This window comes from Psammomys obesus, unplaced genomic scaffold (assembly GCF_907164565.1).
Source record: "Psammomys obesus unplaced genomic scaffold, mPsaObe1.curated_primary_1811, whole genome shotgun sequence".
In the NCBI taxonomy this organism is placed as follows: domain Eukaryota; kingdom Metazoa; phylum Chordata; class Mammalia; order Rodentia; family Muridae; genus Psammomys; species Psammomys obesus.
The window spans coordinates 8,294,239-8,308,086 of record NW_026586550.1 but is presented as its reverse complement, the minus strand read 5'-3'; the positions used below and the strand labels follow the sequence as shown (position 1 = coordinate 8,308,086).

Below are 13,848 nucleotides of genomic sequence, written 5' to 3'. Positions count from 1 at the left end.
CTTTCTTTCTTTCTTTCTTTCTTTCTTTCTTTCTTTCTTTCTTTCTTGTCCCTAATGTTTTATTTAAATTTATTTATATATTTATTTGTTACAATTTATTCACTTTCTATCCCCTCTGCAGCCCTCTCCCATGTCTCCTCCCAGTACCACTCAGCTTCCCTCTTCTCCCCCTATGCCCTTTCCCTAGTCCCCTGATAGGTACTGGGTCTGCATGAACATGTGCACACCAGAAGATAGCGTCAGGCCGTTGTGAGCTGCCCTGTGGGTGCTGGGAATTGTACTTAGCACCTTCAGAAGAGCATTGAGTGCTCTGAACCACTGCACTATCTCTCCAGCTCTAGAAACATTTTTAAAAATTGTAGACATGGATGAAATGAGTTATTATGCACTAAATGTGTTTGCCCAAATCCATGTTAACATCCTGATTTATATATCTCATGAGGTCACTGTGTCTGGAAACAGAGGCTTTTAAGTATTAATCTAGAGAATTGTACCCTGAATCTGGTGACTGGTGTCCTCAGGAAAAACAATTCAAACCCAATGAGAACACTGGAAGAAAGCAGCCATCTACAAGCCAAATGGAGAAGTGTCAGTCACAAAGCTACAAAGACCTTGTTCTCTTACTTCCAGCCTCCAGAATGAAGAAGAAATTCATGTGTGTTGTACAAGGCACTGAGTCAGGGGTACTTTGTTACAGTAACCGTAGCAAAGCCATAAGCCACTGAATTAGTGTCAGACCAGCTAATGTATGTATAACCTTAAGATCTGTTATGGAAGGTAAAAATATATGTTTCTTGCTTTTTTCATTTGTCTTACAGAAGAGAATGTATTTTAAATGTATCTTATTGGTACTATAAACAACAGAGGCCGGGAAGATGAGTCAATAGGCAAAGTTCTTGATGTAAGCGTACAAGGATTTGAACTTGGATGAGATTTGCTAGGATTGCCTTTACAGCATGTGTCTATAACCCAAACATAAATAATGAAGGAGAGACAGGCAAAACACAGAGGTTCATTGATCAGATAGCCTAGCCAAAGTGGTGACCTCTATTCAGGGAGAGATCCTGTCTCAACAGGCAAGGTAGAGAAAGTAATGAAGAAGACATCAAACTTCACCCCATCTATTACAGACACACAGACATTTTGCATGTGTATACATATACACATTAAAATAAAAAGAGGCTTCTAGATAGAGAGAATAAGAACTACTGGATGTTTTCTGTCATGTAGAATCTAGATCTGTAAATGTAGGTTATGATATGTGACGTGAAAGCAAAAGGGAGACTATTTGAGGGTGGGAGATGACCAGAAAGAGGTAGGAAAGGTAACAAGGAGAGTAATGAAAAGCAAAGGGAGCAAAGCACAATTACATGTATGTATGAAAATGTCACAGTCAAATCTATTGTTCTGTATTCAACTGTACATATTAACACTGGGAAATGAGTGTCAGATTTTAATTCCGATAAGTCACATAAACACACACGACATTAGTCGTGTTCACCCATCTCCATGCTGGCACCCCGGGTTGTACACAGATGCGACTCCGGTACGCAGCACAGCACAGCACAGACTAGACTTTAACTGCTCTCCCTGAAGCTTTCGCATCCTCTTGTAGCAGCCTTCTTAGCAGATGAATTTATTATTTTTGCGTGTCTGGATGAAAGTCTGAAAATTAGGACCTTCTATTTTTTTTTTCTAGGATAAAAATAGGTTTGGAAAATTTCGTAAGAGTGACTACTATGAACACTTTAATCTGAGGAAACTGTATCCAAACTTATCCTGTGTGTCTAAACAGCAGGACCCTGGGAACACTTTTACCTGCTCACAGTCTTTGGATTTCTAATGAGCTTTTCTATGACTATTGCTTACTCTTCTAGAAAAAAAAAAAGCTTTTGTTTATTCTTTCTTTTCACTGACTCTGTGTCCTGAACACCAGCCAGTCTACTTTGATTTCCCCATGGGCTCCCACCAGCTTTGCATCAGTGCAGAGCTAAGTGGAACTGCTGGGAGCATGGACGTGGCCCTCCTGACAGCCCTTGTTACCAGGACAGCTGTGCCTCAGATCCTAGACAGGCAGCAGAGCCTGCATGAATACCAATCTCAAAGCAGAGTAGAGATGATCTGGTTCTGTCTGGGAGTCCACTGGTATGGCAGGGTGGCTTGAGCTACTATTCCTCACTTTAAAAAGTATACCCTCCCCTCTTGTAGAGCCCTATTTGAATACATACAGTTATAAAAGTTGTCATTTGGTTTCAATGCAATTGCTATACAAAGAGAAACTTAAGCCAGGGATTGCTTAATAGGACTCAAACATAAATGGCCCCAAATATATTTATGTGCTTGGCTGTTTTAAGTTATCACCAATCAAACTAACAATAAAACTGATTATCAATTTTACTTTTAGGATTCTAATATTAAAAAAAATCTTCTGAGAATCTTTGGTATGGAAATCTCAACTTCTGTTTCAAGCTTGGCATTCCTTGGCAGGGTGAACTTATACAAATGTAACTACTACCCTGTAAAATATGGAACCATCTTTGAGCTGCTGTGAGGATTAAGGGAGACAAGTCATGCCAATGAAACAGCATGCATATCCTTGCAATATAACAAATAACCAATAAATTAAACTACTTTTATGATGCTTGAGAAATGATAATAAATTACAATGAACACAAGAAGTAATTCTTGATTCAGAAATTAGAAGGAAGAAATACAAAAGCATCAAGGGAGAGAAAACCAAAGTTCTTCAGCCCAACAAATTATTGGTATGAACATTTTTCTATTATGCTGCCTTTCTTAATACTAATTATTATATGGCTGTGCTTTGTATGCACACCTAATGAGCCTCCCAAGTGTGGAATTTATCCAGGGAGATGAAAGCAAATATAGAATGAAGCAAACCCCTCATATATTTATAGTTCTTTCTTGTGTCTGTCTTGGCCAGTAGAACAAAAGGTTCTTGACTAAAGACAAGATCTAAACACTCAAAAGACTCTTCTTCCTGGTGGGCTTTTAGCAGTGATGTCTCAGCAGATACTGGAAGTCAGTGCATGAAACAACATTTCTAAGTGAGCCAGGCCAAGACAGTACAGCTGGAGACACCCTCCATTCTTTCATCCATTCTCTCCAGGCATGTACCATTCATCTATCTCCTGAAGTCTGGGAGTTTGGCTTGACTGGTGCAGAGCACATGGACAATGTGTGGAGAACAGAAAGGGTAAAAGTGCAGGCAGGATGATTTCTGTGAAGGCTGGTAAAGATTTGGGGTGAGTCATGGATTCATTACTGTCTTTGCACAGGAATCATGACATCTATATTGAATATATACAAGAGGGAACATATGCAATACAGGAGATCTAGACTCAGACAGCCAGACTCAGACAGCCACGTGTCTAAGACAACAGCCCTGCTTGTTAGGATGGGATCCTGCCCTAAGTACCTAACCTTTCTAAAGCTTCCTCATCTGTACAACTGGAAGAGGCAGGATATACTTTAGAGTTTATGCTTCTTTGGTGATAGCCTGTGTACACAGCACACCAAGGTATGAACTGCAAGAGTAACCCACAGCTACAGTTATTGCTGCAGTCACCACAGGTCTTCTTACATCAGAGATTTTGAGGCAAATACCCACCTCAGAGTTGACTCTAGTAGCGCACTACCATGCAATGCTACCACTAAGGGTAAGGCAAGAGAACTGTGACTGCAGGGCCGACCTGAGCAGCACAGTGGCTCCAGAGCCAGCTTAACCTACACAGTGAAACCTCACTTCAAAAAAACTAAAACAAACATCCCCACAGAAAATGTTTATGTCAACAGGGAAATGGTCTCAAAATTATTGCGTATTGATCAAGTACATCACCTAAGGTCCTTATTTTATTTTTTAATAATATTTTTCTTTTTTGAGAATTTCATATATACATGCAACTTATCTTCATGTCATCATAGCAACAAGGCTATATGGTATTTACTGTCAGTGTTTGGAAAACAAAGCTTATCACTGACATGAAAGGAACAGAACCAGATCTTGCATTGAGAACAATATTGTAAGAAGAAAAAAATAAAAGTAAAAATAGAGGTGCTGTCAAAGATTTCCACAAGTGAATAACAACAAGATGAAAATCTGAGCCCAAACTGAGAAAGAGGGCCTCTCTGTGACCAAGAAGCACTGAGATCCTCCGATGTACCCCACACTGCATCTTCTGCTGTCCAAATGGAAGGACTGTGGTTCTTATCACCTCGCCCTCCAGTCAGTCTCAGTGATGGAGGCAGGTCCTGAGCCATTCTGCATAGAGACTCTGCCCCACACTGTTAAAAGTCCCAGAGCCTAGAAGAGACTGCACACACAGAGAAGCTCTGTCTCTTCCTGCTGGATGACAAAGTGCCCCCCAAAAAACTGAGAAAATATGTTGAGGAACTTCTTTTATCTTCAAAAGAACGTACAAAAGAAATCTATTTAGTGGGGAGAGAATGGAGAATGCTTGGAATATCACTTTACTGACCCATTTCCTCATTCAATAGTCAGCTGCCAAAAGCTGCCTGCTGCGCACAACAGAGCCTGGCTCTTAGACAGTGGCCATTCTTTTGATCTGTAAAGATGAATCATCAAACTTAAGAGAAAGCTAGGCAGCTGTCCCAGACAGAGAAATGAGATGGAAAACTTTCAGAAATAGCTGGAAGCTGGGGGCGGGGTGGGGGTGGAGAATAGGCATTATCATGAGTGGAGAGATTCAACAGGAACCTGGCAGCAGATTGTGGATTGTAACAGAGCTGGCAGACCAACTTTCATTCATCTCCTCAGTCACCTGCAGGGTAGACATCTGACTTTATGCTTCCACCATGGAGCATCGCAGGAACATTTTGGACAAGCCCATGCATGATGCCAGACAAACTCAAAATCCAATGACCACCCTGACAACTAAGTAAACCCTAAATGAATGTCAAGATATCACTAATGCATCTAATTTAAAAAGCAAACTGCAAGCAATTGCCACATAAGACATAATGGAAAATATTAGAATAGCCCAGAATGATGAAGCAATGTCATTTACAACCCACAGAAACCCATAGCTCACCAGATCTCCCACACAAGCCCCTATGCCAGTCCCAGCATCCCCATGCTAGCTAGAAAGTGATGCCTGTTTCAGGGCTGCTCCATGGGCAAAGATGAAGCTGGGGGTATGACCAGGGTCTCCCACTGAGGGGGTCACTCCCAGGACCCTTGTTTGTCCTAGACATTTTCTAATTCTGCAGGGATCCAATTATTTACAAGGGTCCTTGAGGAATGAGGCTCAGAAAATCTCCCAAGTTCTTGGCTGTGGTTCTTTCTGTAGAGCCTTCTGCACAGGAGAACTTTGATTTCTAATTTTCTTCACTGTTAATGGAGCTCAGTTAGCTCCACAAAAGACAAATGGTTGTTTCAAGAAAGAGACCTGATGCTATTGTAAACATATCTATTATTTTGCATAAAACTTCTTTAGGTTATGCTATCTCCATAAAATAGCAACAAATGCCTCCTCTACCCCAAGAAAAAAAAGGATGCTAGACTCCAACGTATTGCAACACTCCTGCTCACTCTGACAGACCAGCCTGCTAAAAACTAATCTAAAATTCTTGCAGCAGTTTTTCCTGTGTTTATAGGTAGAAACTGAAAAGTTAACTGTATTTCCTGTGTTTATAGGTAGAAACCAAAAAGCTAACTTTATTTCCTGTGTTTATAGGTAGAACATGAAAAGCTAACTGTATTTCCCAGACTCCCTTGCAGCAAAATTCTGAGTTAGATCATACCAAGCTGGTATATTTAAATGAGACATGAAGATATACATGAGTGACTCACAAGAGGGACTAAATATGCAGATATTGGATGTTCCCACAAAAAGGGAGATAGAAGGGTCTGGTTTGGTGAGAGAGCTATGAAGGAGCTTTCAGGCTTTGAGTCGTATTGTATGTGCTGGGCATGGATAATTTTAGCAGAAGGGATTTTGCTAAAACAATCCCATGTAGGAGAGTTAGACATTTCCCCCGGTCTGTTGTCTTTGGCTGTGTTGTTACTTGCCTTTTGTTACCCAAGCTATATCCCCTGGTCTCCTGGAGAGTCTTTGAACTAAACAATACCCTTAAATCAACTCCCTTCTGCTGGCCCAACTGATGTAGATCTTGATGCACCTAAAATCACTGGCATACACAGGGTTTTCCTGATTACATTAAAACTGGTTAATTAAAACCGTTTTGTTCCTAAACAAATAAAAGCTGTAGTCACCAACATTCATTTCTTCAGTCATCACTGCAAGGCTGATAATGACTAACTAAGTTCTGATTGTCTCTGTGGGTCCACAGAGCAAAACTGCTCTGTGGATGGACCTCTAGGAAAGTGACACCCGTGTTTCATGCCACTTACACACATGGTTATTTCTCTTCTTCTGCATTAAGTGGGTTTCCCACACGCAGATATGGGAATCCTTAAATAATCACATTCAACATGATAACTCTGTGTCATTGAGATTTTGGGCTGAGCCTGAAGGAGGGAATTTGCATAATACTGACAGAGCAGCAGCAAGAACCCTTTCTACATTTTAAGAGGCTCTGTTGCCAGCATGTGCTGGAGTGAATTTTAATGCAATTGTTTAGATGGAAACTCTAGACGTTATAGGTACCTTTATTTTATAATCAGCTATTCTAATCTTTCACCTTATTAGCAATGGTCAATTCTCAAAGATATTGTCCTGTTTTCCCTCAATTTAAGAGTGATTTCCAAAGTCCTACCAATATCCATGTTTCATTTTGAAATTTAACTATGTGGTCTTCATAATAGTCCAAGAGCATTTTCTGAACTAAACTGTAAGAAAGTGGAAAAAAACAGATAAAAAAAGACAAAACCAAGCTTGGCTGTGTGTTTGATGACAAAGTTAATGATGGGGGAGATGAAACTGAAGGCTATAAGCTCAGAGACTTGAATATTTGAAATAATTAAATATATTTCAATGATCACAATTTTGTTTTCCCCCTCAAGATCACAATCTTATGCTATTTATTTTAGAAAAAAATGGAAGTTATTCAAAAGTCCCTTTCACATAGGTCTCACATATGAAAAAAAAAAAAAAAAGAAAAGAAAATGTGTCTAGAAGAAAAACAAGAACAAAACTTGGAACTCTGGCTCTAGTGTTAGACACAGGACAGGATAGTCAGGGCTGAGCTATCAATTTTTTTGCTGTATCCATTTGCTACACGAAGGCTAGAGCAGACCAAAGGTGACTTACCAGAAGCTCTACCATTTAATGAGTCCAGTCAGAAAAACAAAATACCTCCCAGAATAAAAGTTTCAGGAGTTGATAAGATGGGAAGTGGCATGTGCACCTGAAAAAGCAAGGCAGCTTCCATGGCCCTGTGCAGATGACCCAGCTGCTCGATCTGTGGTTTACAAGCTGAGGGGCCTCTGGCAGGTCGCAGAACCTCTCTGTGTCTGCACTTTCTCATAGCACTTCGGGGAAATAAATGCTGCTGTGTAGAGTTGCTTTGAGATTTAAATTAAATCTCCTATCACAGCCCCCACTTACAGCTAGTGAGTTCTTACTGCTATCTACCTTCTTTCCAGGCTTAATTAAAATAACAGAAAAGACTGATGGCTTATTCTTTGTTGAGCGAATGAAGACGGTCATTTTTATTTATGCTATTCAGAAAATTTGAACACACGGAACTTCCCAGAGACTCATACTCCAACCAAGGACTATTCATGGAGATAACCTAGAACCCCTGCACAGATGTAGCCCATGGCAGTTTAGTGTCCAAGTGGCTTACATAGTGATGGGAAGAGGGACTGCCTCTGACATAATCTGATTGGCCTGCTCTTTGATTACCTCCTTCTGAGGGGGGAGCAGCCTTACCAGGCCACAGAAGATGACAATGCAGCTACTCCTAATGAGATCTGATAGACTAAGATCAGAAGGAAGGAGAGGAGGACCTCCCCTATCAGTGGACTCAGGGAGGGGCATGCGTGAAGAAGGGGGAGGTAGGGTGGGACTGGGAGGGGATGAGGGAGGGGCTTATGGGGGGATACAAGTGAATAAAGTGCAATTAATAAAAAATAAAAATAAAAAATCTAAAAAAAGGGATATGCTCTGGTAAAGAATTATTGAAATTTCGACAAGACTCTGATGGGCTTCATAAGCAAAGCCTTTTTCCACTTTAGAATTTATTTGCCAGGTAAGTGAATATTTATTAATCATCTACTATGTACATATTCTTGCTCTGGACACAAGGGATACACTGAAAACAAAATAGATCTGCCCTGACAATACTCCTATGTCTTCTAGATCTCTTAAAAATAATGTCTGTATGTGGAGGAAGCAGATATCTTCTCACATTTAGCCACTAGCAGGGGCCTTTACAAAGCTCACTCTTTCTTAGATCAGTGGAAAATTAAACTTCAGAGTTGAGTTCATATTACTGTAATTTCAGTACTGTATGAGCTGGGTAGAAAAAAAAAGACTATGAATGTAGAGCTCCAAATCTTGACTCTTTTTCCTGAGCGAAACACCCCTGGGAAAGTGCACTGACCAGTCTTTGTCTGTCTCCTCTCTAATGCTGCATGGGACTTGATGAGGTGGCACCTGTCTAGTACCTAGAGAATGTGCAGGAGGGAAACCATCATGTTAATGACCATGTAAGTCCATCTGCTTTTCTACCAACCTGAAGAAAGAGTGCTATCTCAAGGCTGAAGGTACAGAAAAGGAAGCTGCAGTGTCTATGCACCATTATTTGGAAAACAGTATAGAAATATATGTAACTCCCAAGTGTATTTTATTTAATTTTAATTTAATTGTATTTTATTTAAACAAAGAAAAACACATCAAAGATTGTGTGTGAGGATCCCATTTTTAAAAATCTCCAGTCTGACACATCTCCCTGGCTCATCTTGTAGAGTAACATTTATTCTTTGTGCAGATGTGCATAGTGTCAAAATGACTTTTATAAAAAATCTTTCACTGTTTTAGATTGAAAAGATTGGTTTCTTTTAACAGGCCTATTAGGGCAAGGGGAAGATTATATTGTAATTACCTATAATCTATAAAATTCCTAAAAGGAATTCTGAAACATGAGACTCACTTGGGCTCATCCATTTTAAATTAGTTACATACCTTCATTATTTAATATTAATAAACATTATAGAGTATCTACCCACTTAAAGTATCTTACCATCACACTGAAAACTCAGTGTGAGAAACCCATCCACTCATCAACTATCACTAGATTAAAAAAAAACAAAAGGAAAACAGTCCAACTAAAAAGAAGTCTCCTATTGTGTTTATTGAGTATCCTTGAGGATCTTTGTAGGGTGTGTAAGTTATTGACAGTTTTTATGTTCATCAACCTTGCCCTTACCGTGGGCTCCTCTCACTTTTACTCCCCTTTTATCTAGCTGCACCTCTTCTCTTCCACTGCCACAGGATGGCGTATATCTGCAGGCACATCTCTGGTCAGTGGAGCTCATATTGGACAGACATACTTTTCAGTATTGTCAGCGTGACAAAGTTTTCAAAGGCTCATTCATCCTTTTAGAACCAATGATGATCTGGTGGGTCTGACCAAGTCTGGGTGCTGGAAATGTTAGCACTACTGTGCTGGAGCATGGAGGACTCCTTCAAGTTCTCTCCCTTCCAGTTTTGTACTGAGGCTGCATTTTTGGGCTCAATTACTGCTTCGAAATAAGTCAATCTGAAGACTGAATCTCTGAACCCTTCCATTTTTGAAAGTGCCTCCAGATAAGTAACATTAGAAAGCAGGTACAAGCTCTCCTGGAAGACAGCCAAAATCTCCAGCATCTGAGGATCCACAGTACCCAGCCATGCTGAAGTCGGAGGTAGCTCTTTCTATTGCCAGCTCCATCAGAGGAAACACTTGCCATCACGTAGAAAGAGCCCTCTCGTCATCAGTACAAGCCACCAGCCATCATTTGCCTCTGCGGGCTCTTTTTTCATTTTGGTTAACCACCAGAGTTTATCTGAAATTCCCCTAACAATGAATCTGGCAGGATGAATTTTCAAGTTTATTTTAACAGTCAAGTACAAGGAGAGGTCAAGGGGGTATTTTAATTTGGATTTCATTGAAGCTTATGGCGTGAATTGTCTTGGGGAGCCACACAAAGAGCACAGCACAGGCAGCTAAGATAATAGGCATGTATTCTCTCATAATTCTCAAGACTGTTAGTCTGAGATCAAAGTGTTGGACTGACCTGATTTCTTGTGAGACTTCTCTCTGTGGCTGGCACTTCTCCCCCTGTGTCCTCAGATGACCCTCCCTCAGTTGGTGTCTCTTTCCTAATCTCCTTTTATAAGAAAATCAACCATATTGGATTTGAGCTTACTTCTATGACCTCATTTGAACTTAATTATCTCTTGAAAGTCCATACTTCTAAATACAGACACATTCTCAGATACTGATGGAAGTTAAGTCTTAAAAATAGTGAGTTGGGAGAGACAGAAGGCAGTACATCATACCCATGAAATGAAAGATTTTACCAATCTCTTTGGCTTCCTCCAGCTGGCATTCCATGTGCATGAAACCAGGTCTATGTTGGTCCTGCTTTGCCATCTCCAAAATAAATGCAGAGCCTGTCATTCTGGGAACAAGTACTCTATATTGTTTTTGAAATTGTGTTGAATGGGCTTAGAAAGCTGAAACATGTCAAGTGTGTAAAGGCTCTGAAGTAAGAACAAAATATATAAAAACTTACCATCTTATGTAGTGGAAAGAACATACACTATATCTTTTTTAGGTCAGTGAAAATTATATTGTAGATAATCTAAGAGGTTTGATTTAAAGTTGTCTGCATTATGAACTTTGTAAGTTTATGGATCTTGTGCCAATTTGAAATTTGAGAAAGATGTCCATGCAATGGCCATAGGAACTGGCATTTAATTGTATTCCTGTTCATGACTGCAGAAACCTTCCACTGAACTACTGAAAGTAGGCTGTGGCGCTCAGCAAGTGGACATTTTCAATCACGGTCCTAAGATTCTCTTGTGAAATAGTTAGGTTTTGGTTGAGTCTGCCCATCCATTTAAAGTGGCATAATGACAGGTTTAGGGCTATTACCTTGAGGCTTGGACTTGCTGAGTTTGCCACAGGGCTTGGAGATGGTGACGGTTTTCTGACAGTCAGCATTGTGAAGAGCTCTCTTCAGACTTCCAGTCCTGGTCTTCAAGGCAGTATTCAGGTCACATTCTCCCCAAGCCTGGAACTGGTATTTGCACTCAGCTAAAAGGCATAATAAGATGACAACCCAGATGTCCATCAACGGAGGAATGGATACAGAAATTGTGGTATTTTTACACAATGGAATACTACTCAGCAATCAAAAAGGAGGAAATCATGAAATTTGCAGGCAAGTGGTGGGATCTAGAAAAGATCATTCTGAGTGAAGTATCCCAGAAGGAGAAAGACAAACTTGGTATATACTCGCTTATATAGACCTACAAGACATGATAAACATAATGAAATCTACACACCTAAAGAAGATAATCAAGAAAGTGGACACAGGCGAAGGTGATTAATCTTCATTTAGAAAGACAAATGGGATGTGCCTTGAACTTATGACAGGAGTCTACCACAAAAGGCATCTGAAAGACTCTACCTAGCAGTGTTTCAAAGCAGACACTAAGACTCATAACCAAACCCTCGGCAGAGTGCAGGGAATCATATGAAAGAAGGGAAGTTAGTATGATATGGAAAGGATAGGAGCTCTACAAGGACCAAATATATCTGGGCACAGGGTCTTTTCTGAGACTGACACTCAACCAAGGACCATCTATGGATATAACCTAGAACTTCTGCTCGGATGTGGCCTGTGGTAGCTCAGTAACCAAGTAGTTTTCCAAAGTAAGGGGAACACGGACTATTTCTAACAGGATCTCAAGGGCAGGCTGTTTGACACCTCCCCCCAGGGGAGGAGCAGTCTGTTAGGCCACAGAGGAGGACTTTGCAGCCAGCCCTGAAGATACCTGATAAAACAGGGACAGATGAAAGGGGAGGAGGTCCTCCCCTATCAGGAGACTTGGAAAGGGGCAGGGAGGAGACCAGGGAGGGAGTGTGGGGTTGGGGAGGGAATGAGGGAGTGGGATACAGCTGGGACACAGAGTTAACAAAATGTAACTAAAAATAAAAAAATAAAAAAAAACAACAACAAAAAAAAAAATCCTTAAGAGAGCTTATTGTGGTGATAATGAGGGCACAGTTTTGATGTGAACTGTTTGTGTGTAAGCCACGTCTAATCCCATGAAGTTATAAAAAATAATGCAGAGGAATTCTATATACTCTACACCCAATTTCTCCTGGTTTTGCTATCTTGAATACCTGCAGGTCTATCATGTGAAATGGACATCCCAAGAGTGTCAGATTTTCTCGGCTTTACATGCATGAACATGGATAGTTCTGTCAGTGTGAGTGCATATGATCAGCACTATCATGGTACATACAATCCCAGTACAAGTGGCCCGTGTGTCACCTTATATAGTCACGACCTTCTTACCTACTAAATTCTTTACAGCCACAAATCTCTGCTCCAGCTCATTTCATTCTATATATGAAAATCTATGTAAATGAAAAACCATGTACATGTTTGTGATTGGCTACTCTGGTACCCACAAAGTTTAGAAGATGGTGTGTGATCCTCTATAAACTGAAATAACTGATAGTTGTGAGTGGTGGTAACCAAAGCAAGGTCCACTGCTAGAACAACAGGGGTTCTTTACCACTGAGCCGTCTCTCCCTCTCTGAGACTAGCTATTTCTTTACTTAGCATACATTTCTTTTTTAATTTTTTCACGATTTACTCATCAAATATACCAACTCCCTCAACCTCTCCCAGTCCCCCCTTTATCCCCTTGACACTTTTCCCTATTCCACTGAAAGGGGAGTTCTCCACCATTGCCATCTGCCCGTAACTTATTAAGTCTCAGGAGGACTGCCTGGATCCTCTTCCTCCCAAGGAGGGTCCTCAGAAAGGATCCATCCAGCATGGGATCTAAGCAGATGCTGAGATTCATGGCCAAAGTTCGGGCATAGCACAGGGAGTCTTATGGAAGAAGAGGGGGCTGGGATAGAGAGATATGGAGGGGACAGGAGCCCCACAAGGAGACTGACAAAGCTAAAGGATCTGAGCCCAGGGGGTGCTGCAGGGACTTAGCATACATTTTAACCATCTACTCGAGCTATGTAAGTCAATAGTGTATGCTTTTACACAACTGCATAATATTCTATGATTCAAATATATTAAAGTTTGTTTACCCATTCACCAGGTGAAAGATGCCTTGATTGCTTCTAGCTTTTGGCTAGAATATATACACAAATGCAAATACTATATATTCACATACAGAGTTTTGTGAAAACATGTTTTATTGTCTCTGGAGAAAAGCCCAAGAAACTGATGAGTTCAACTCTGCTAATGTTTAGTTTCATGCAAAGATAAAACAAGCAATGCCTCCCAAAATAATATTTCTCAGTAGGAGTTGCCATTTTCTATTTCTACTGATACTAGTACACGACCTAGTATCTTTATATCTTCGCTGGCATTCATAATCCATTTATTCCAGCTTTTCTGATGAGTGCATAGTAATATGTCACCAGGATTTCAATATCTGTATCCTTAATGGGACAGAGAAATTAAATATCTTTCCAAATATCTTTGTTATTATACATTATCCTCAGAAAACATAGGCCATGGTGTGTTTCCATAGGGCACAAGTGGGACACTGTGGTCATTATGTCCTACAATAGCTGAAATTAAATAAATAAAAAATGAATAAATGATAGATAGATAGATAGATAGATAGATAGATAGATAGATAGATAGATAGA

General features: G+C 40.3%; 1 protein-coding gene across 3 annotated transcripts in view; it reads right to left on the bottom strand.

The window, feature by feature from the left end:
- The window catches only part of Ptn (pleiotrophin), an 87,797-nt gene that overhangs the window by 7,874 nt on the left and 66,075 nt on the right, over window positions 1-13,848 (bottom strand). For all 3 annotated transcript variants that reach the window (XM_055602095.1, XM_055602094.1, XM_055602093.1), the window contains exon 4: window positions 11,089-11,250. In XM_055602095.1, coding sequence (XP_055458070.1) covers window positions 11,089-11,250 — 162 coding nt within the window. The remainder of the gene's footprint in view (window positions 1-11,088; window positions 11,251-13,848) is intronic.